This window comes from Oncorhynchus tshawytscha, linkage group LG03 (assembly GCF_018296145.1).
Source record: "Oncorhynchus tshawytscha isolate Ot180627B linkage group LG03, Otsh_v2.0, whole genome shotgun sequence".
NCBI lineage: Eukaryota > Metazoa > Chordata > Actinopteri > Salmoniformes > Salmonidae > Oncorhynchus > Oncorhynchus tshawytscha.
The window spans coordinates 39,591,485-39,616,722 of record NC_056431.1 but is presented as its reverse complement, the minus strand read 5'-3'; the positions used below and the strand labels follow the sequence as shown (position 1 = coordinate 39,616,722).

Genomic DNA, 25,238 nt, shown 5'->3' with positions numbered 1-25,238 from the left:
CCCATGCTGTCGCATACGCAAAACAGAGATACTTTTGAGTAGATGGCAATTTCAATGGATAGTACGGTGCATTCTGGGAAAACTCAGACAAGTAGATCTCTTCTTCAAGGAATGGGAGTCAATTGGATGCTAGCACAAAAAGCCAACATGAGCATGAATTATGTAAACAAGAAGCTCAACATTACAAATCGTTTCCAGGATTTGAGATAATTAGCTTTGAAATCGTAAAATTACATACTTTTGAGGAAAATAGGCAGATTTCTCAACTCATTCCCTGACTTTTAGACAGGATTGCGTGACGATTAGCTTAGCAACCGCTTGGTGCAGCGCAACAACATGAATGCAATTGGTCGACAGTCTGCTGGGCGGGGGGCGTTATATGATTTACTATTCCTTTCCAGCTGTGATTCTTATCTCCTCATTTTCTAATATATCTGGCTATAATGGCACATATACAAAATTGAGTCCTCTATCACTATAACAAGAACACCTATCTCAAGACCCTTTGCAAACACAAGCTCAGTGAAATCAGCATCTTTTAGGTGCATTAAGCTCAAAAAGCTTCAAAATAAAAGTAGTTTGTTACCTTGAACACATAAACACATTTTTTTTGTAAATGTTGTCTGCCGTTAAAAGGCACTGTAAGACTTACCATAAGCACGTATAACGCCCTTATAATGTGTTAGTATTTTCTCACAATTATTTTGCCTAAATAACAATTATTTTCAGTCTGTTGAAAATGTGCAGAATGTAAATAAATATATGAGAAATTTGAAAGGGCCAGTTTCCTTTGTTCTCTTGTGTCTTTATGTCCACTGAGAGGAGCTGTGCTATGAATGTCGTTTAAGCCAAGAGGTCACAGTGTCAGAGACAAATATGCTAGGACTGGAAAAAGTTAAACCAATGTGACAGAAACTATACAGCTCTACAGTATAAGTTGTAATTGCCACTTTCATGGCATTGTCACTGAGACGTTGTCACAATGCTCCCTAAATCCTTATGGAAGTGTTTGCATTACATTTCAGCAGACATGCATAATATGAGGTTTAACATTGATGTTATCAAAAAGCACATCAATGTTGATGTCACAAATTGGCTTTGTTTTAGACTAGCTAAAAAGCATGTTGCTCCCGCAGTTTTTTGTACTCTCCTGAACAGAACAAGCAACTACCGGCTCTTTCTGGGAATGTTTTTCTTCATATTTTCTCTTAATCCATTTACTTGATTTCTTGAGGCCAGGCATCAACAGAAAGCTATCTTTTTTCTTCGGAGCTATTCGTTTAACAAATCTACTGTTACGTATTCCAAAACAAAGCCCCACTCTCAGTTGGTCAGCAAAAACTGTTTTCCTCCTTGAAATGTTGAAGGAATAACTGATATATTCTCTTGTATTGGAAATTGAGATTTCAAACTTAATTTCAGAGTTATCGTGAAATGATCTGGGAGGAGTATCTTGAAGTGCAACATCATTATTGAATCAAAATAAAAGGTTTCCCCTACCCCACTTGCACATTTGCTTCAGCAGTTTTTATCCTACCATTTCCTCCATTGGTGACATTAACAATACAAGGGATTTTCTTTTTGTTTATTGTGAGATTCACACCGTTTGTTAATAAATTGGATCCCTAGAAGATCTCTGCCAAAATGTGTGTAATGTTTTCAAGTGCCAACTAAACAAATGTTCTATCCACCTATCTGAAACATTGAATGTTATGTTATTCTGAGTGTGCATTAGGAAAACTAGCATTTGTAGATATTGAAAATGGATTATGATCAAAAGCAGTTCTGTAAGAAGAAAAAAGATTTTGATTGTAAAATAGTTATTCAAGTGTTTCTAGTACAAGTAGGTTGCATTCTAGTTGCAAAGAGGCCATTAAACCTGACCATCAACCTCCAGGATTTTCCATTATATTGTTTTCCATATACATGTATACCAGATCAAGGTTCCACAGGAGGGTGGAATGACGCTTAAATAAAGTGGGTACCAATATAGTGGAAAATAATATATTTAAGCAATAAGGCACGAGGGGCATATGGCCAATATACCACGGCTAAGGGCTGTTCTTAGGCACGACACATCGCGGAGTGCCTGGACACAGCCCTTAGCCGTGGTATATTGGCCATATACCACAAACCACCGAGGTGCCTTAATTGCTATTATAAACTGGTGACCAATGTAATTAGAGCAGTAAAAATAAATGTTTTGTCATACCCGTTGTATACGGTCTGATATACCACGGCTTTCAGCCAATCAGCATTCAGAACTCAAACCACCCAGTTTATAATAGACAATAAACGCCGCAAACCATGGCTGCATGTGCAATAGACGTTAACTCATTGATGGGATAAGTACAGTATGGAAAGGATTGTCTGGGTATGTGTGAACTGGACTACTGTATACCACTCTCTACATGCGTTTTGATCTTGCACAGGCAACCTCTCCTAGACTGAGTTATCTGTAATCTGTCTGTGCTGAGGTAAACACGAGTACTGTCTGGATTGCTGTCCTCAAAACAATGGAGAGGGGTGAATCGAATCTGCAGTCTGCTCATGGATAAGGTAGAGAGAGAGAGTGTGTGTATGGAGACGGAGAGAGCAAGACATTTAAAGTGAGCAGCAGCATACTGTGGCAGCCTACAGGAAAACAGCAAAGGATTTTTTAAAAGCAGCCTTGGAAAATTTGAACAGCCCTCATCAGGGTGTAGGAAAATAGGAAAAGAGAGGGAGTGGCAGGGAAGGAAGAAGAGGGGGGTAGGTGGATGGGGGAGGAGTGTACCAGAAGGCGGCAACGTTTTCCCAGATGAAGCAGGCAAAGTAGAGCATAGAGGACATATACACTGAGCCAGCTTTCCTCTGGACACTCCCCATCTCCTGAGCCCAGTGCTTGGCTAGTGGTCTCGGGACACTCCCTAAGCGTCCATAGATCTGGAGCTTTCTACTGGGCCTGCTACCCCCACCAGACCCCTATCTCTTTTGGGTGGCCAGCTATCTTTGACACTTCCTAATCCTGGTCTGGAGCCTTTTCCTGTTGTCTTTTCCTGGATATCTCTCACCAAACATCCCCAATCTATTCTGGAGCTCTTCACAGCAGTGGCAGCCCCAGCGGGGCCAGGGCAAAGACCCGAGGGAGAGGTCTACAATTTGGTAAGTGTAATTTATTCTCCTTTGACTCATTCTATTTGTCCTCATCTTGATTGTAAAAGGCATAGCCTACACTACATAATGTGTTCAGCACAGGTTGTGGTTTAGTGTTGCAGTTGTTGGTTTCATTAATATCTTACCCCCTGGTTGCTGTTTTGTTTATGTCTCATATTACAGCAGCTGGTTCTACTTTGTTGTCCTTCAGCCAGCCTCCCTACATGGCACAAGCACATTTTACATGTGTGCTAAAAGACTGGTGGACCTGAATTTGTTTACAGGATTCTTCACACAGCTCCTCCTGAACTGTAGACACAGCCCATTGAGGGTTGAGTACAGAGCTTTCATGAAAGGGGAAATTGAACATTCCTGTGGATATATATATATATATATATATTATTTGTGATTTTTACAAATTTAACCATTACTTAACTAGTCAGTTAAGAATAAATTCTTATTTACAATGAGAGCCTAATTTACAATGAAGGTCATATATCGCAGATGTTTATAATAAGGGGTGCTTGTAATTAAATGTACAGTGAAGACATATGGGCATATGATGAGGCTGCCACTTCACTTGATAAACAGTGTTTCTTTAATACTTTGAGTAGTTTTTAGTGTGAGTAGCCCATTTAAAGTATGACACCGACTTGCCAGTGAGTCAGGATTCTCTCCCTGTGTTTGTGGTCAGGTGGATACTCTCAGGCACGTGGCTGGGTATTAGTCATATTTCCAAAACACTAGCAACGGCCCACCAAATAACATAACATAAAAGTTTATTCATTGGTTAGAATCGTATGACTTTGTGTGTACACATGAGAGTGTACTGTATGTGTAGAATATACTGTAGTTATAGGAGGGGTCCATGAAAATGACTGCTTTGTGAGAGCTCTTCCTATTCTTTCACATCTTTTCACAAACACCACATATCAAAAACATCACTGGTGTTGTTAAAAAATATTAAACAGATAGTTTCTTTGCAGTACTTCAGGGACAATGCTTTATTTACACTTGTATTGCTGAAGAAGGAGTGGATATTTTGCTCACAAACTAACAGTGGGGCTGGGAGGAAATGCCTTTGTGGTATTTTGAACTATGGAACAATTTACCTTGCTGTAAACGGTAAAACAAAGGAGAAAATATACTATCAAAATTAGCCATTGTTCTACAAAGGTTGTAAAATGACAATGTGAGGAAAGGGAGACATTCTACAGCCAAAAAAAGAAGAAAGAGAAGCCATTTGAACTCTCCCTTTATGGAACATTTGACTGTTTGGAGTGTACAATACAATAAGTTCTTGTGAGTTTCCTCTCTGTGAGGAGTTGAGCACCTCTTCCCTAGGGGACTAGACAGCTGATTGGTGCGGAATATATTTTCTTCCAAAGGCTAATACATTTGTATTTGATAGCAGCACCAAAAGTAGTTGTCATACTAACACAGGGACATAGAGAATAGGGTTGGAGTCAATTCGGTTATGGCATATGACTTGAGAATTCGCATATGAATTAGAGAGTTACCTGTTACTTTTGGTGCGATTTTTTAGATTCATGAATGAGACACCTGGTTCATTCTCTGTATTGTCCTGGTTAAACTGCATTCACTCCTATACTGCTTGAGCATTCTGCAGTGCAAACTACACTAGACTTAATTGAGTCCATGCGGCACACCGACTGTAAGAAATGCCAAGCTTTGGGTTGTCAATCTTCTACACCTCTCCCTCTTAGTCAATCAGTAGCTAGAAAGAGAAAGCATAAGTCTGATTGGATTTCCGAGCTCTGCATGCAAACCAGCTAAAATGTTGATGACACAGTTAGATCGATTATTCAGCCATGGATGTCCACACTGATCAGGAAGTAAGGAGGGAATCATTTTACTTGTGTCACTATTACAGCATAATATGTATCACAGCAATTATTTTTGTCTTCTTTTTTGCAGGAAATTCCCACGGGCATGTGTCAAAGCTAGCAATGGAATCTCCCCAAAGCTTGTGTAAGTTGACAGATACTAAAAGGTTGCATGAGATTGCATCAATCATGCAATAATACAATTTAAAACCTCTACAAGACCGGTGGTTCCCCCGCGAGACGGTTGAGCTAACGTAGGCTATTGTGATTAGCATGAGGTTGTAAGTAACAAGAACATTTCCCAGGACATAGACATATCTGTTATTGGCAGAAAGCTTAAATTATTTTTCATCTAACTGCACTGTCCAATTTACAGTAGCTATTACAGTGAAAGAATACCATGCTATTGTTTGAGGAAAGTGCACAGTTATGAACTTGAAAATGTACTAATAAACCAATTAGGCACATTTGGGCAGTCTTGATACAAAATTTGGAACATAAATACAATGTTTCATTGGATCAGTCTAAAACTTTGCACATACACTGCTGCCATTTAGTGGCCTAAATCTAAAATGTGCCTGGGTTGGCATAATACATTATGGCCTTTATCTTGCATTTCAAAGATGATTGTACAAAACCAAAAAAAATAACATGTTTTTTTCTTTGTATTATCTTTTTCTAGATCTAATGTGTTATTTTCTCCGACATTGATTTAACATTTCTACAAACTTCAAAGTGTTTCCTTTAAAATTATATCACAAATATGCATATCCTTGCTTCAAGTACTGAGCTACAGGCAGTTAGATTTGGGTATGTCATTTTAGGCTAAAGTTTTTTTAAACGTGTGGATCCTTAAGAGAATTTCCTCTAATCAAAATCTCCATTAACCAGAATAGAGAAACAATACGAGGTCTAAATTGATTAAGACTATATTTGTAAGGATGGTCAAGGTGACCTTTGACCCCAACCTTGACCACTAACCCCTGATCCTGCACAGTTGCCCAGGGTGACGAGGACCTCCAGGTGATGAAGGCGGGGGCAATGTTGAGGAAGGTCAAGTCTCGCTCTTGGAAGAAGCAGCGGCACTTCCGCCTGCAGGAGGATGGCCAGACCATCTGGTACAAGTCCAGGTGGGCAGGGACAGGCCACTCCACCTGTGAGTACTGCAAGTGTGTGGGTTTGGGTGGGTGGAGGAAGCAGGGAGGAGACAGCATAAGAATTGACCAGACTGTAGATAAAAAGTTGAATGAATGGCCATAGTATTTCTCTCATGAAAAAAGAATGAGGCATACAATCATCTATTGAGAAATCACTTATAGAAAAAGCCTGAGTATGTCTTCACATGATGCCTAATGTTCTCTCTTAGTCTCTGTGGCTGACGTGGATGTGGTGCGTGAGGGTCACCAGTCGGAGATCCTGCTGAGTATCGCTGATGAGTTCCCCGCTGACCTCTGTTTCACCCTGGTGTTCCGTGGTCGCCGCAGCAACTTGGACCTGGTGGCGGAGTCACCGTCCGAGGCGCAGGTCTGGATCCGGGGTGTCCGCAAACTGATCCAGAACACTAAGAGCATGAATGACAAGGAGAGGCTCGACCAGTATCCTTGTTCCAAGCTCAGCATTAAATACAACATACGGATTGATTAACCATACAAACCAATGAGGGTCTATAACGTTGCTCCATTCTATCTTAACTCTTACTAATTGTTGCCCTTAGCCAGCGTCTTCCTTTTTCTCAGGTGGATCTGGGACTGGTTTCAAAAGGCGGATAAAAACAAAGATGGACGGATGAACTTCAAGGAGGTGCGCACACTGCTGAAGATGATGAACGTGGACATGAATGAAGAGTACGCTCTTCGCCTTTTCACGGTGAGGTTACCGTCATCATCTACTGTTCACTTTTGAATTGAGTCCATCTCCCATGCTAACTCTTGTATAGATCCAGCTATTTGTCTGTCAATCCCAAATGAATGGGAGGGTGCTTATCTTTCCCATTCATTTGGAATTTAGGCATATGCTCATATACTCACATGCAAATCCATGGATTTTGACATGTAATCAACCTTAAAGTATAGTGAGCAGTAGTTAAATGTGGATGATGTAAGTGGTGGAATTGTCCCCAACATTGGTTGCTTTTCTATGACGTCATCGTAAGTGACTACACCGTCAGTGGTCTACCATCATAAGGTGGTAGAACTCTAATCGAAAATAAAATGTAATGGGAACACCTTTTCTCTGAAGTAGACAAGTATTCTGCTCTTTGCTTTTACCCCCAGATGGCTGATAACTCAGAGTCCGGTTGTCTGGAGAACGAGGAGTTTGTCCAGTTCTATAAGATGCTGACGGAGAGGGAGGATGTGTGGCGGGTGTTCCAGGACTATTCTCGGGACGGACAGATATTAACCCTCGCTGAGCTGGAGGACTTCCTGAAGCAGGAGCAGCAGGAGGGGGAGAGGAGTCTGGAGCACGCCCAAGAGTTGATTGACCGCTATGAACCCTCAGAGAACGGTATGGACCACTGTGCAACTGTGGTCAACCACAATCAACTATATGAATGAGATCATTAATAGCCTCATTAAGACAATGTCAATCATAACGAATGACAACCACAATGATCATTACCTAGTCTACCTGAGTGAACCACAAGAGCCCACAATGGTCGGTCAACAAGTCGCCATGTTTCATTAAAAATATGTTGTATGTTTTTTTGTGCCCTTTTATTTTTTTTACTTTGTAGTTTTTGGGGGGGTTTCTGTCATGGAAATTCTTACACAGGGACACTCAAAGCCAATTTTAAATTAAATTAATTAGTCTATTGTTGCATATTTCATTAAATAATATGAACACTTACCACACTGCACCTTGGTCCTCCTCTCCTTCCACCAACGAGAAGCGTTACAACCATAGTACACATGTCAATCAGGAGCTCTGCCTGGGCAGACCCAGCAGTTGTCTTATATACGGCTATACACAGACAAGTTATATTTGCATGATTTAGCATAATTCATTCATTACCGTTTTGTTTTATTCATGTGACCGACCAATACTGTTTCATAACATGGGACAGACCAACACCTTACAAGGCTTCTTTCTCTCCAAGCTGAAACCTTTAAACTGAGATATTTTTCGTTTGTTATCAACACAAGGTCTGGTCATACAGCCAAATTGCAGCTACTGATAAGCGAGGATTTGTACAGTCAGCCACTTGCATGAACACAGAAATTGATTTATAGAACATCATATGAATAGAACACAGAAATTAGTTATAAGAAAAGCACAAACATTAACATTTCCATTACAGTTCCAATAAGATTTTTTTTGTATATATATTTGTCCTTATATTAAGTATTGTATATTGTATGTCCATATATATAGATTTTTCAACTAGTAACCATGATTGACCACAATTATACTGACCATAGTCAATTGTAATCAACTGCCATTGTCGACCACAATCAACAGAGAGATGTAGTTTACTGAGCATTTTCTGATTGGGTTGACTTATATAAGACAGAACTTCCCATGTCTTCTCACAGCCAAGAAACACGGGGCCATGTCTATAGACGGCTTCCAGATGTACCTGGTCTCTCCGGAGGGCGCCATCTTGGATCCCCAGCTGCTGGCCCTGCACCAGGACATGAGCCAGCCCCTCAGCCACTACTTCATCTGCTCCTCCCACAACACCTACCTAATGGATGACCAGCTCCGAGGACAGAGCAGCCAGGAGGCCTACATCCAGTGAGGAACAAAACACTCAGCATTGCAACCCTTTATAGCTTACATGGCAGTAAGGCACTGTTCAAAGCACCCCTGCTGAACTCAGTATGTCTGTGTGCAGGGCTCTGAAGCGTGGCTGTCGTTGCGTCGAGGTGGACTGTTGGGATGGGCCAAATGGAGAGCCGGTTGTTTATCACGGCCACACCTTCACGTCCAAGATACTTTTCAGAGACGTCATCACCACACTGGCGGAGTACGCCTTCAAGGTGGGCACTTCAATACCTGAATTAACTGTAGCCTCCATGACCACGGCGGCTCTATCCCCAACTCTAAATCTAATCCAGTCTCTTAGTGGTTCTGTCCATTTGTCTTCTGTATTGGTTTTTGCTTCAACCAAGTATTCAGCATCATAAAACATCCTGTCTTCAGCCTTCACCTCTTCTCAGAAGAACTACTGTAAAAAAAAAAATTACTGTCAAAGTTCAACACATCCTTTTAGGAATTCCGTCCGTCCCCTCTCCCCTCTCCCTGTGTCCCAGGTGTCTGAGTTTCCTGTCATCCTGTCCCTGGAGAACCACTGCAGCATGGAGCAGCAGAGGGTAATGGCCCAGCTCCTGGACACCATCCTGGGGGACACACTGCTCAGGGCCCCCCTCGACAGACTGGTTCCCCAAGAGCTGCCCTCTCCTCAGGTAAGACCAACACTGGACCGCTTCAATTCACTGCTCAGGGTCCGGGGTGGTACTGCAGTGGTCCGCAAATTTTTGTTTTTTGGAGGGGGGAGTAATTTGTTGGGGATTTTGTGGTGAAAGATACATATTTTATTATCGCTAGCTGCAAAAGAGTACCATTGTGGATACCATTTTTATGTCTCTGCGTCCAGCATGAAGGAAGTTATATGTACTTTCACAAGCCAATGCTAACTAGCGTTAGCGCAATGATTGGAAGTCTATAGGAACAGTTAGCATGCTAGCTGACACTGAAGTAAATAAATGTCTTCAATACCAAAATCTCCTTTAATATGGAGGAAATTACAGTCATTGGTGCTAATTACAGGCTTTTTTTCTGTACACAACATTATTAGGAAGGCCATCTAAGTGATGATTTTCGGGGTGAAAAAGAAGTTTCAGTGTCAACTTAAAGCAACAAAAACCAGATAGAAAGCATGAAGGAAAAATATTGAACTATATACATTTTTATACATTTTTAAATTAATACCATCTTTGAGAGCTAACAATCAAATAAAAGCTGGACAATCAGGAGGAATCAAAAAATTCAGGGCACATGCCATTGATTTTTGTGATAATGTTTGAGCACAGCATTAGCCATGGCAAAATGAATAGAATTGCAGAAAATGAGCTTTACAACAGCAACATTTTTTCTACGCAGCCAAGATACCATTCTAGCTAATGGAGTGTTAGAGTTTACACTTCCTCTCCAATGATCAGTGGGGAGGTCTAGATAATGAAACTGTCTACCAAATCTATTCATTTGAACATTTTGATTACATTCACCTGATAAGGCAAGATGTGTGTGTTTATTTTTGCTAACATATGATGGGGGTCCCTGGGTAGCCCGTTTGCCTGGGTTGGGGTCCCTGGGCAAGCAAAGTTTATTCTATTCTATTCTATTCTATTTATCTACTCTACTGTAACCCTTATTCAACAAGGCAAGTCAACTATTTATCAAGTCAATTGAGAAGACGTTCTCTAAGGATTTGATTTCCTATCTATGACTTTGTTCAGGTTTTTATTCAGCAGTGATGCTGGGAGCAGTACAATCATAAGTCTCCAGTGATTTTCATACTCTTCTTCCAGTCAGAGCACTTAAAAGAAAGATAAATATCCAATGAGGTGTGTGTTTGTGTATGTGTGTGCTAGACTAAAGTTAGTTAGAAAAATGTATTAAAGTGTTACTCCAAAATGATATAATAATTGACGATACAAAATACAGATAAAAATAAAACAAATTGTGGACCACTCAAATAGATTTGAGACACTAAAAAAAATCATATTCAAACATGGCACAGTATTTCCTTTGGCATCATCTACGTATAATACATGACATCATCTATTCATTGGCATCAATTATTGTACACTGTCATCTATACACATGTGTGTGTATGTATGTGTGTGTGTATGTGTGTGTGTGTGTGTGCGCCCGTACGCGCATGTGTCCTTGGATTCGTGCATACTCATACAAGGATCTGAAGGGAAAGGTCCTGCTGAAAGCGAAGAAGATTGGCGGCGTAGAAGAAAGTGAAACGCTGACCGATGAGGTCACTGATGAGGTCAGCGACGAAGATGAGGCTGACCCTAAGAGCATGTCTGCAGAGGCCCTTCGTCTCAATGATAAGGTACGTGGCTGGACGTATGTATCTGGAAGGATGAACGGACGGATGACGGACAGACGGATGGATGGATCTGTTAGGATGGACGGAAGGATGGATGGATGGAGGTGAACGACTGGCAACCTCTTGCCGTCATCTGCACCAACTATTACACTTATACATTACTAGATTATTACTGACAATACATTCTGCCATTTAAAAAAATATATATCACACCCTAAGCACGCAATAAACACTGTCTTGACCTGCCAGCTAATCATGATATGCCGTGGTTTAATTAATAGCCTCCAAGCAGGTGATATTTGTTCACTTACATGTAACGTCCTGTCTCTTCAGAAATCCAAGTTCTCCAGGGAACTATCGGATCTGGTCGTGTACTGTAAGAGTGTTCATTTCCACAGCTTTGAGTACTCTCGCCTGCACTCCAAGTGCTACGAGATGTCCTCCTTCTCTGAGTCCAAGGCCAGGAAACTTGCAAAGGACACAGGTGCACCCTGAACTATTTTAGCAATACCTACATACCAAACAATGTATCGATATTGCCAAGGATCATTGGTTAGGAATTCACAACCATTCACTGTTGTAGGTCCCCTGGGTTATGGGATAGAAAAAAGCATCACTGTATGGCTGTGTTTTTCTCAGGGGCAGAGTTTGTGTGCCACAACAGCAGACAGCTGAGCAGGGTCTACCCCAGTGGCATGAGGACCGACTCCTCCAACTACAACCCACAGGAGCTGTGGAACGTAGGCTGTCAGATAGGTGAGAGCTTCTTCACTTAAACCATTTTGTACTCAGGTCAATGTTGTAGTGTATATCTGTTTTTTTTCGGTTTCCCATTGATTCTGGGAATGAAGTCATACGTTTACTGACCTGTAAAACTGAATGTTTTTAAATGTTCTGATAACGGAAGTAAAAAATGTTGTCTGTTCTGGGAATGTTTATTTTTAGGTTGCAGGGAGGTTCTGAGAACATTTACTCTGGTTCCTTGAATGTTTTCCTGGGAGGTTTTATTAACGCTTTTGAGAACTAAAATTATAGGTTATTTTGAGGCTTCCTTAAAACTTTAATTGAATGTTTCAATAACATTTTTAATAACACTGTTATTGCTTATGCTTATTTTGGGTTAACTTTTTTGAACTCCAAGCACAAATAGGACACATAGAAATGCGGTAGCGCTATAGGTTCGGGGTGAATATTTATCTATTTTCACAACCAATAATAATGATTGTGGTGGTGTGAAAGGATTGGGTTTTGATGAATAAATAAGTATGTGTGTCGAGGCTTGACCCCTCACTGGCCAATCAGAACATGCTCCATGGCTAAAAATGTGATTGGTTCAAGTTGTGTATTTACGGTCTTTTATGTATTGCCTTGGAATCAACTCCAATTCCAATGTTAGTCCGTCATAGTTTGTTAAATAGCTTGCAGAAACGAAATTACAAAATGTAGACCTATCCCATCTTTGCTAAATACGTTAACTTGAACCTGTTCACAGTCCACACTGTTCTAAGTAATTGCATGCCTTCAATATGGAAATATATACAGTACCATTCAAAAGTTTGGACACATCTACTCATTCAAGGGTTTGAGTATAACAATAGTGAAGATATCAAAACCATGAAATAACACATGGAATCATGTAGTAACTAAAAAAAGTGTTAAACAAATCCAAATATATTGTTCTAGTCGTGTCTGAATCCTGGCTTAGGAAGACCACCAAAAACTCTGAAATCTCCATCCTAAACTACAACATTTTCAGACAAGATTGAACGGCCAAAGGGTGCGGTGTTGCAATCTACTGCAGAGATAGTCTGCCGAGTTCTGTCCTACTATCCAGGTCTGTACCCAAACAATTTGAACTTCTACTTTTAAAAATCCACCTCACTAAAAACAGGTCTCTCACTGTTGCCGCTTGCTATAGACCACCCTCTGCCCCAGCTATGCTCTGGACACCATATGTGAACTAATTGCCCCCCATCTATCTTCAGAGCTCGTGCTGCTAGGCGACCTAACAGCTCAGCCATGCTACAATCTTACCATGATGCCCTCAATCTCACACAAATTATCAATGAACCTACCAGGTACTACCCCAAAGCCGTAAACACGGGCACCCTCATACATATCATCCTAACCATCTTGCCCTCTGCTGTTTTCAACCAAGATCTCAGTGATCATTGCCTGCATCCGTAATGGGTCAGCAGTCAAACGACCTCCACTCATCACTGTCAAACGTTCCCTGAAACACTTCAGCGAGCAGGCCTTTCTAATCGACCTGGCCTGGGTATCCTGGAAGGATATTGACCTCATCCCGTCAGTAGAGGATGCCTGGTTATTATTTTTAAATGCCTTCCTCACCATCTTAAATAAGCATGCCCCATTCAAGAAATGTAGAACCAGGAACATATATAGCCCTTGGTTCTCTCCAGACCTGCCTACCCTTAACCAACACAAAAACATCCTATGGCGTTCTGCATTAGCGTGATATGCAACTTTTCAGGGAAGCTAGAAACCAATATACACAGGCAGTTAGAAAAGCCAACGCTAGCTTTTCAAGCAGAAATTTGCTTCCTGCAACACAAACTCAAAAAAGTTCTGGGACACTGTAAAGTCCATGGAGAATAAGAACACCTCCTCCCAGCTGCCCACTGCATTGAGGATAGAAAACACTGTCACCACCGATAAATCCACTATAATTGAGAATTTCAATAAGCATTTTTCTACGGCTGGCCATGCTTTCCACCTGGCTACCCCTACCCCTACCCCGGTCAACAGCACTGCACCCCCCACAGCAACTCGCCCAAGCCTTCCCCATTTCTCATTCTCCCAAATCCAGTCAGCTGATGTTCTGAAAGAGCTGCAAAATCTGGACCCCTACAAATCAGCCGGGCTAGACAATCTGGACCCTTTCTTTCTAAAATTATCTGCCGAAATTGTTGCCACCCCTATTACTAGCCTGTTCCACCTCTCTTTGTGTCGTCTGAGATTCCCAAAGATTGGAAAGCAGCTGCGGTCATCCCCCTCTTCAAAGGGGGGGACACTCTTGACCCAAACTGCTACAGACCTATATCTATCCTACCCTGCCTTTCTAAGGTCTTCGAAAGCCAAGTCAACAAACAGATTACCGACCATTTCAAATCCCACCGCACCTTCTCCGCTATGCAATCTGGTTTCAGAGCTGGTCATGGGTGCACCTCAGCCACACTCAAGGTCCTAAACGATATCTTATTAACCGCCATCAATAACAAACAATACTGTGCAGCCATATTCATTGACCTGGCCAAGGCTTTCGACTCTGTCAATCACCAAATCCTCCACAGCAGACTCGATAGCCTTGGTTTCTCAAATGATTGCCTCGCCTGGTTCACCAACTACTTCTCTGATAGAGTTCAGTGTGTCAAATCGGAGGGCCTGTTGTCTGGGCCTCTGGCAGTCTCTATGGAGGTGCCACAGGGTTCAATTTTTGGGCCGACTCTCTTCTCTGTATACATCAATGATGTCGCTCTTGCTGCTGGTGAGTCTCTGATCCACCTCTACGCAGACGACACCATCCTGTATCCTTCTGGCCCTTCTTTGGACACTGTGTTATCAACCCTCCAGACAAGCGTCAATGCCATACAACTCTCCTTCCGTGGCCTCCAACTGCAACTCTTCAACTGATTGCTGCCTGCACCTGCCCGCCTGTCCAACATCACTACTCTGGACGGTTCTGACTTAGAATATGTGGACAACTACAAATACCTAGGTGTCTGGTTAGACTGTAAACTCTCCTTCCAGACTCACATCAAACATCTCCAATCCAAAGTTAAATCTAGAATTGGCTTCCTATTTCGCAACAAAGCATCCTTCACTCATGCTGCCAAACATACCCTCGTAAAACTGACCATCCTACTGATCCTCGACTTCGGCGAAGTCATTTACAAAATAGCCTCCAATACCCTACTCAATAAATTGCATGCAGTCTATCACAGTGCCATCCGTTTTGTCACCAAAGCCCCATATACTACCCACCACTGAGACCTGTACGCTCTTGTTGGCTGGCCCTTGCTTCATACTCGTTGCCAAACCCACTGGCTCTAGGTCATCTACAAGACCCTGCTAGGTAAATTCCCTCCTTATCTCAGCTCGCTGGTCACCATAGCAGCACCCACCTGTAGCACGCGCACCAGCAGGTATATCTCTCTGGTCACCCCCAAAACCAATTTCTCCTTTGGCCGCCTACCTTCCAGTTATCTGCTGCCAATGAATGGAACGAACTACAAAAATCTCTGAAACTGTAAACACTTATCTCCCTCACTAGCTTTAAGCACCAGCTGTCAGAGCATCTCACAGATTACTGCAACTGTACATAGCCCATCTATAATTTAGCCCATCTATAATTTATAAAGAGGTGTGGGAGGCCCAGTTACACAACTGAGCAAGAAGACAAGTACAATAGAGTGTCTAGTTTGAGAAATAGACACCTCACTTGAAGTCCTCAACTTGCAGCTTCATTAAATAGTACCCGCAAAACACCAGTCTCAACGTCAACAGTGAAGAGGTGACTCCGGGATGCTGGCCTTCTAGGCAGAGTTGCAAAGAAAAAATAAAAGATTAAGATGGGCAAAAGAACACAGACACTGGACAGATGAAGATTGGAAAAGAGTGTTATGGACAGAGTTTGAGTTTGAGGTGTTCTGATCACAAAGAAGAACATTCGTGAGAGCAGAAAACATGAAAGATGCTGGAGGAGGGCTTGGCGCCATCTGTCAAGCATGGTGGAGGCAATGTGATTGTCTGGGGGTACTTTGGTGGTGGTAAAGTTTGAGATTTGTACAGGGTAAAGGGGATCTAGAAGAAGGAAGGCTATCACTCCATTTTGTAACGCCATGCCATATCTTGTGGACCTTGTGGCACTTAATTGGTGCCGAATCCCTCCTACAACAGTACAATGACCCAAAGCACAGCTCCAAACTATGCAATAACTATTTAAGAAGAAGCAGTCAGCTGGAGTTCTGTCTTTAATGGAGTGGCCAGCACAGTCATCGGATCTCAACCCTATTGAGCTGTTGTAGGAGCAGCTTGACCATATGGTACGTAAGAAGTGCCCATCAAGCCAGTCCAACTTGTGGGAGGTGCTTCAGGAAGCATGGGGTGAAATCTCTTCAGATTACCTCAACAAATTGACAATTAGAGTGCCAAAGGTCTGCAAAACTGTAATTGCTGCAAATGGAGGATTCTTTGACAAAAGCAAAGTTTGAAGGACACAATTATTATTTCAATTAAAAATCATTATTCACAACCTTGTCAACATCTTGACTATATTTTCTATTAATTTTGCAACTCATTTCATGTATGTTTTCATGGAAAACAAGGACATTTCTAAGTGACACCAAACTTATGAACGGGAGTGTACATGGTTAGCAGATGTTATTGCGAGTGTAGCAAAATGCTTGTGCTTCTGGTTCCGACAGTGCAGCACTATCTAACATGTAATCTAAAGATTCCACAAAATCTACCCAATAAACACAAATCTAAGTAAAGGAATGGAATAAGAATATAGACATATAAATATATGGATGAGCAATGACAGAGCAAGATGCAATAGATGGTACAACATACAGCATACTGTCAAGGTTGTGCGCTACTGGTGAGAAGTCAGGTGCAGGAAAGCAGAGAGTTGTGATCAGGCGCACATTATTTGGCAGAAGCACAAAAGACAGATGCAACTGCGTCAACAACCCTCCAGCCAATGGCAAAAGTGTATCAGCACAAAACCACTCACAATAATGCAAATGTATGATAATAAACATACTACGGGTCAAATCACGATACCTGGGGAAAAACCAGTCTGGCGCATAACACTAAACACATAACAAAATAATTCCACACAAAGACATGGGGGGGAACAGAGGAATGTATATATGCAGTGTGATTAGGGAATGTAAACCAGGTGTGTGGGGAACAAGACAAAACAAATGGAACAATGAAAAATGGAGTGTCCATGGCTAGAAAGCCGGTGACGTCAACCGCAGAACCCCACCCGAACAAGGAGGGGAGCCGACTTCGGCGGAAGTCGTGACAAATACATATATGAGATGAGTAATGCAAGATATGTAAACATTATTAAAGTGGCATTACTAAAGTGACTAGTGATCCATTTATTAAAGTGGCCAATTATTTCAAGTCTGTATGTAGGCAGCAGCCTGCCTGTGTTAATGATGGCTGTTTAACAGTCTGATGGCCTTGAGATAGAAACTGTTTTTCAGTGTCTCGGTCCCAGCTTTGATGCACCTGTACTGACCTCGCCTTCTGGATGGTAATGGGGTGAACAGACAGTGGCTCACGTGGTTGTTATCCTTGATGACCTTTTTGGCCTTCCTGTGACATCGGGTGGTGCAGGTGTCCTGGAGGGCAGGTAGTTTGCCCCCGGTGATGCATTGTGCAGACCGCACCACCCTCTGGAGAGCCTTGTGGTTGTGGGCGGTGCAGTTGCCATACCAGGCGATGATACAGCCCGACAGAATGCTCTCAATTGTGCATCTGTAAAAGTTGGATTTTAGGTGACAAGCCAAATTTCTTCAGCCTCCTGGGGAAGAAGAGGTGCTGTTGCTCCTTCTTCATCACACTGTCTGTGTGGGTGGACCATTTCAGTTTGTCAGTGATGTGTAAGCCAGGGAACTTAAAACTTTCCACCTTCTCCACTGTTGTCCTGTCGTTGTCCTGGATAGGGGCGTGCTCCCTCTGCTGTTTCCTGAAGTCCACACTCATCTCATTTTGTTTTGTTGACGTTGAATGAGAGGTTGTTATCCTGACACCACACTCCGAGTGCTGTCACCTCTTCCCTGTAGGCTCTCTTGTCGTTGTTGGTAATCAAACCTACTACTGTTGTGTCGTCTGCAAACTTGATGATTGAGTTGGAGGCGTGCATGGCCACGCAGTCATGGGTGAACAAGGAGTACAGGAGGGGGCTGAGCCCGCACCCTTGTGGGGCCCCTGTGTTGAGGATCAGTGAAGTGGAGATGTTGTTTCCTACCTTCACCACCTGGGGGCGGCCCGTCATGAAGTCCAGGACCCAGTTGCACAGGGCGGGGTTGAGACCCAGGGCCTCAAGCTTAATGATGAGCTTGGAGGGTACTATGGCGTTGAATGCTGAGCTGTAGTCATTGGGATAGGGCAGTGTGCAGTGTGCAGTGTGATTGCAATTAAATCATCTGTGGAACTATTGGGGTGTTAAGCAAATTGAAGTATGTCTAGGGTGACAGGTAAGGTGGAGGTGATATGATCCTTGACTAGTCTCTCAAAGCACTTCATGATGACCGAAGTGAGTGCTATGGGAGAGAGTCATTTAGTTCAGTTACCTTTGCCTTCTCGGGTACAGGAACAATGGTGGCCATCTTGAAACATGTAGGGACAGCAGACTGGGATAGGGAGAGATCGAATATGTCCGTAAACACACCAGCCAGATGGTCTGCGCATGCTCTGAGGACGCGGCTAGGGATGCCGTCTGGGCCGGCAGCCTTGCGAAGGTTAACATGTTTAAATGTCTTACTCATGTCAGCCACGGAGAAGGAGAGACCACAGTCCTTGGTAGCGGGCCTTGTGCCATATACGTCTCGTGTCTGCGCCATTGAATTGCGACTCCACTTGGTCTCTATACTGACATGTAGCTTGTTTGATTGCCTTGCAGAGGGAATAACTACACTGTTTGTATTCAGCCATATTCCCAGTCGCCTTTCCATGGTTAAATGCGGTGGTTCGTGCTTTCAGTTTTGCGCGAATGCCGCCATCTATACACAGTTTCTGGTTAGGGTAGGTTTTAATAGTCACAGTAGGTACAACATCTCCTATACACTTCCTTATAAACTCACCGATTCAGTGTATATGTTGACATTATTCTCTGAGGCTACCCGGAACATGTCCCAGTCCGCGTGATCAAAAAATCTTGAAGCGTGGATTCCGATTGGTCAGACCAGTGTTGAACAGTCCTTCGCACGGGTACACCCTGTTTGAGTTTCTGCCTGTAGGAAGGGAAGAGCAAAATAGAGTCGTGGTCAGATTTTCCAAAAGTAGGGTGAAGAGGGTCTTGTATGCATCGCGGAAGTTAGAGTAGCAGTGATCCAGTGTTTTTCCAGCGCGAGATCTACAGTCAATATGCTGATAGAATTGTTCTCAAAATTGCTTTGTTAAAATTACCAGCTATAATAAATGCAGCCTCAGGTTATATGGTTTCCAGTTTGCATAAAGTAAAGTCCAGGGAAGTTCCTTGAGGGCTGTCGTGGTATTGGCTTGAGGGGGGATATACACGTCTGTGACAATAATCGAGGATAATTCCCTTGGGTGATAATACAGTTGGCATTTGATTGTGGAATTTTAGGTCAGGTGAACAAAAGGACTTGAGTTCCTGTATGTTGTTACAATTACACCACGAGTCGTTAATCATAAAACATACACTCCCGCCCTTCTTCTTCCCGGAGAGATGTTTATTCCTGTCGGGTCGATGCACAAAGAATCCAGGTGGCTGTACCAACTCCGACAGCATATCCCGAGAGATTTTCCGTGAGACAGAGTGTGTTACAATCCCTGATGTCTCTCTGGAAAGCAACCCTTGCCTTAATTTTGTCTTCCTTGTTATCTAGAGACTGGACATTAGTGAGTAATATACTCGGAAGCGGTGGGGGGTGTGCGCGCCTGCTAAGTCTGACCAGAAGACTGCTCCGTCTACCTCTTCTCCAGCAGCGTTGTTTTGGGTCAGCCTCTGGAATCAATTCAAATGCCCTGGGTGGTACGTAGAAAGGAGCCGCTTCAGGAAAGTCGCATTCCTGGTCGTAGTGATGGTAAGTTGACGTCGCTCTAATATCCAATAGTTCTTCCCGGTTGTATGTAACAACACTTGAGATTTTCTGGGCTAACATTGTAAGAAATAATACATAAAAAAAAATACTGCAAAGTTTCCTAAGGACTAGAAGTCGTGCCATCTTTACAGTAATGATGGACTGTCATTTTGTCTTTGCTTATTTGAGCTGTTCTTCCAATAATATGGACTTGGGTCTTTTACCATATAGGGCTATCTTCTGTATACCAACCCTAAATTGTCACAACACAACTGATTGGCTCAAACGCAATAATAAGGAAAGAAATTCAACAAATTAACTTTTAACAATGTACACCTGTTAATTGAAATGCTTTCCTGGTGACTTCCTCATGAAGCTGGTTGAGGGAATGCCAAGAGTGTGCAAAGCTGTCATCAAGGCAAAGGGTGGCTACTTTGAAGAATATCAAATATAAATTCATCCCAAACCATCTCAATTGGGTTGAAGTCGGGGGATTGTGGAGGCCAGGTCATCTGATGCAGCAACATCACTCTCCTTCTTTGCTGGTGATGCTGTGCAAAGTGTTTATACAAGGGTGGCTACTTTGAAGAATCTAAAATATATTTTGATTTGTTTAACACTTCTTAGGATACTACATGATTCCATATGTGTTATTTCATAGTTCTAATGTCTTCTCTATTCTACAATGTAGAAAATAGAAAAATGAAGAAAAACCCTTGAATGATTAGGTGTGTCCAAACTTATGAATGGTAGCATTCACACTGATATTGGGGCTAGGCCTACTGTAAATTGCATTATGGCTGAACATGGAAATGCAAAACGTTGTCAATAGGCAAGATTCAATTCTTTACTGATAAGGCCTAAAAAGACAACAAATAATTATCAAATTATAAACAAAACACAACAACAACTTGTTTTTAAATAGGCTATGTCCAATACAGCTACAGGCACCATAATCACTCCCTGTGGGCATATAATATTAAAACTACACAGACTATGGAGGGTTTTACACACATCAACATTTTTCACTGTAGCTGGACAAAGATCCAATATAAAGACAAAGAGAGAATGTCCACTCAATGTTATACTGCTCCCAAATATGTTTTATAAATATATTGGAACCATCTTTTTTTTTACCCCTTTTTTCTCTCCACAAGAGAAGGTCGCTGTTGTTTTATACTGGTATCTTTCATTTATTTGGCGTTGGCTACTGCCAAACAGTAGCCATGAATTCGTAAACTCAATCCCATGTCTGGACAACTGTTCCTTTATGATCCAGCCAGGTCATTACAATATAATAAAATCGGCAGTATTGAGCCAGCCTTCATTATAGTAGACCTAGGGCAGGGCTGCCCAACCCTCTTCCTGGAGATCTCCTGTCCTGTAGGTTTTCAGTCCAACCCTAATTTAACATATCTGATTCAGCTAGTTAATGTCTTGTTGAGCAGCTAATTAGAATCAGGTGTGTTAAATTAGGGTCGGACTGAAAACACGCTGGACGGTCGAGCTCCAGGAAAGAGGGTTGGGCAGCCCTGGCCCGGGGTAGCCTACGGAGGGCTTGGGTTTTGAACATATGAAACGTTAAAAACAAGCAATTGTTACAGGAAAACAACTTCTAAAAACAAGGTTCACCAGTATTCACCGAGGGATCTGCATGGCTATAATAATGTAGGCCTGCCTACAATACAAAGATTTAAAAAAAGGGAACGTTAGCTCTTTTAATAAGCTTCAGTGATTAAGTTTTATTTCCAAGTGGTCTCACGAGACAAACCCTTTTTTCAACAGTCTTGACTGCATTGGTCAGGACAAAAATAAACAGCTTTCATTGAGAGGAAGGGAGACTATGCTTGGTTTTCAATCAAATAAAATGAAATGGGGGAAAACTATAGTTTTATGTTTCTTAAAACTCTTCTTCCATGCACATATTGACAGTGTGCATCACGGCTACATAGGCTGTGTTTTTCCACTGTCAAAATTCATGCCATAACCAACCGTGTTACTGATAAAAAAACAGCTTTTGGTTGGTCTTACATATCCCTACTAGCCCTGCCTGAAATGAGAACTTTGGATCACGTTTTTAAGGAAACATACATATCAACATATCAAATATTTCTGTCCCTCCCATCTGAGCGCAAGCGAGCTGATATAAGACAGGTAAATTGCCAACAGTTTGAAAATAGCAGAGCGCTAGCTTTAACAGGTTGAAATTGCCAACGAACATGAGATCGACGCTAGCGCTGCCTTAATGCCAGCCGAAAATAGAGCCCATAATCTTCTGTTCTCTATCCATGGAATTAGTCCAATGTGCCACCAGGATGGAGCTAGCATGCCATGTTTTTTTCATGCATACAAAGCTTTTCATTTTAGTCTATTCAAACAAACCCAATTCCAAAAGAAAACAAGCACTCATTAAGATCAGGTGTGGCCAATTAGTGTGCGAGGTCCACACTCCTGAACACGCTTCACAAGATAGAGGATAGAGAGAGAGTTCTGTTGATGCTGAGAACGGAATGTCTATGTTGTTCAATAACTTTCTTAGAACATTCTCTTTGAACGCTACGAAGGTTTTTCTTGTGTTTTTTATGGGACGTTTTCTTTATGTTCTGAGAACAGAATGTATGTTCCTGGAACATTATGTGCTAGCTGGGCAAGTTCAGGCATAGCTCAGCTAGCACATAACGTAAAACTTTGCTTTTTAAAAATGTTATACACTCTCTGTCCCAGACGATTTACCTTAAACAGGCCTAGAACCTATTGTTTCTATTATACATTACATTAGGCTTGGCTAAACACACCGTACACATCCGTACATGCATTGCTTGCTTCCTGGCTGGAAGAAAGAAGGAGAAGGTTTACTGCCCGAAATGGCAAGGTAACACATCATGTAGATGGGTCTGGAGAGAAACAGAGTGCAAGCCAAGGAGAGTTAGAGACTACAAGCACGTTGTCTCCTCACTCTTTTTCACTTTGTGACAAATTTGTGAAAAGAGCTGTATGCATTTATTTGATGTTCTCTTAGTGGCTCTGAACTTCCAGACAGCTGGGCCAGAGATGGATCTGAACGATGGGCTCTTCAGTCAGAACGGCTGCTGCGGCTACGTCCTCAAACCTGACTTCATGAGGAATGATGACTCTTTTGATCCAGAGAGACCCCAGGACCGGAATGGTTACACATCACTCCGCCTGTCTATCCAGGTCCAGAAACAACTATCTGTTTTGTTGTGTGCATGTACAGTTAGTGTGTTTTGCCGGTTTCATTTGCTATGTTTTTGAGTATGTATCCTTGTCTGAGTTTTGATTTTCATGTGCATGTGTTGTCCATAAGGTGATCAGTGGGCAGCAGCTACCAAAGGTGAACCACAAGGAGGGCTCTATCGTTGACCCTCTGGTTAGAGTGGAGATCTACGGAGTATTTCAGGACCAAGCCAAGCAAGAAACTAGTTACATTGACAACAACGGTGAGGGACCAGCTTTCAAGGACTGTCAAAACACATTCATTGGGGTCTTTGTACAGACCCAGCTTACTCCTGGTCTAAAATGCATGCTTTGTGGTCTAAAGTGGTCTAGGCCGCTTTGTGGCCTAAGGTGGTCTCAGGCGCTTCCTCCAGTGCACATGAGCCGCAGCCTCATGGGTTCCAATTCGGCCCAATGTTATTTCAACTCTCCTCTATCTTCTATCCAATAAACTAAGACTTAAAAAATACACAGTACCGGTCAAAAGTTTGGACACAACTACTCATTCAAAGGTTTTTCTTTGTTTAACACTTTTTTGGTTACTACATGATTCCGTATGTGTTATTTCATAGTTTTGATGTCTTCACTATTATTTTACAATGTAGAAAATAGTCAATATAAAGAAAAACCCTTGAATGAGTAGGTGTGTCCAAACTTTCTACTGTTACTGATGTAAAAAAAAGAAAAGCATGCATTATCATTATTATTACACGGAAGTATGATACACCATGCCATGTTTTAGTGAATTAGATAGAACCTCTGTACTTCTCTTGGCTGTCTAAAACCTGGACTCTGCTACAGGTTTTAACCCTCTGTGGAATGAGACCCTCAATTTTATCGTCCATGTCCCTGAGTTGGCCCTGGTGCGTTTTGTGGTGGAGGACTATGACAAGTCCTCCAGGAACGACTTCATGGGCCAGTTCACTGTGCCCTTCACCTGTATTCAGCCAGGTAAGATTGACCTTATCATATTACACCTGAGGGTGAAGTCTAGACAACTGGGTAAATCCCAATTGCAGTTTTCTTTAAATGATTGTACAAAATAATTTGATCCTATTGACTCGCTAAAGGTTAAATCAATTGATGAATCTTGTCAGAATTTGACATCTCTGCTGAGTGTTTTAATGTAAGCCTGTTATGTACAAATGTACATATTTTACTGTATGAGTGATGGTTTCCAAGTGGTTCTTCATGACAACAAGCTGAATTTCTTCTGGCTCCTCTCCCCACACTTCACAGGATATCGCCATATCCACCTTCTGTCCAAAGATGGGACGGCAATCCCTCTGTCTTCTCTGTTTGTCAACATCAAGATCTCCGAGCTAACAACAGAAGTCTGATGGCCCAAGGATTGGCTGAATAACATGCCGCAAACACCAACCACATGGGAGGGTTACAATAATACTGTTATCGGTTTTTAAAGCTAAATCTATATGCCCAATGAACTGCTTTAGATCATTTCTGCTTAAATAGCAGTTTCTGTTCAAGCAACATCAGCGGGGCCTCACACTGATGAAAGACAAAAAACCACTTGTCTCATGGCCTAGACAGCCTTACCTGGGAATTCTCAGCATTTTAGGGATTTTTTTGCTATTTCCCCAATATATAATCTTTTAAAATAATCAGACTTTAAAAAAAACCTTTAATGCCATGGAAGTGCGTCAAATCATATAGTGGTCCACGTTTGACGCCCACGCATATAACTGAGATGAAATCAATGAAGAAATGCTTGAGCCCAATGTTAGCTTCTTTGACATGGCACATTCAATAGCTCTTGGCTCATCAAACTGATGCAAGGACTGACATATTACAGGGTTCAAAGGTCATTTTAGAGTAACAGTGTTTGCAATGGCCTCTTTTTTTTAAAATCCGTTTTATAACCATCCATGTATTCAACATTTGCACTGTGTGCTGGTAGAGTAGCTTAATTGTATAAACAATTATTCCTCCATCTAAACATTTCAATAGATATTCTTTACAGTTCTTCAAAGTGTGGCATGAAACTATATCTATTATCTAAAGAATCGTGTTGTAAAAGTATTAAACTGTAAAGTATTTATGTGCATAGAGCTCTGTAAATAAAGAGAAATGGAAGACCTGTCTTTAAAAAACGATATTTTAGAAAGCTATGTTCCTATTGGTTAAAAA

General features: G+C 42.0%; 1 protein-coding gene across 1 annotated transcript; it reads left to right on the top strand.

Moving 5' to 3' along the window:
- Positions 1-2,783: 2,783 nt before the first annotated feature.
- On the top strand, positions 2,784-25,204 carry LOC112235269 (1-phosphatidylinositol 4,5-bisphosphate phosphodiesterase delta-4). Its single transcript, XM_024403692.2, has 16 exons — positions 2,784-3,144; positions 5,074-5,127; positions 5,980-6,138; positions 6,349-6,577; positions 6,719-6,848; positions 7,256-7,487; positions 8,516-8,717; positions 8,818-8,962; positions 9,236-9,388; positions 10,900-11,052; positions 11,383-11,533; positions 11,689-11,805; positions 22,876-23,051; positions 23,182-23,314; positions 23,892-24,041; positions 24,330-25,204. Exons 2-16 carry the CDS (start codon positions 5,106-5,108, stop codon positions 24,428-24,430), a joined length of 2,253 nt encoding a protein of 750 aa, XP_024259460.1. The 5' UTR covers positions 2,784-3,144; positions 5,074-5,105; the 3' UTR covers positions 24,431-25,204.
- Positions 25,205-25,238: the final 34 nt, after the last annotated feature.

What these genes read in the sequence shown, in the direction of transcription:
- LOC112235269 (XM_024403692.2), top strand. Translation starts at nt 5,106, where the DNA reads ATGGAATCTCCCCAAAGCTTGT. An exon ending in AGGGACAGGCCACTCCACCT is followed by an intron (nt 6,139 to 6,348) that starts GTGAGTACTGCA and finishes GTTCTCTCTTAG; the next exon opens with TCTCTGTGGCTGACGTGGAT. An exon ending in CTTCACCTGTATTCAGCCAG is followed by an intron (nt 24,042 to 24,329) that starts GTAAGATTGACC and finishes CACACTTCACAG; the next exon opens with GATATCGCCATATCCACCTT.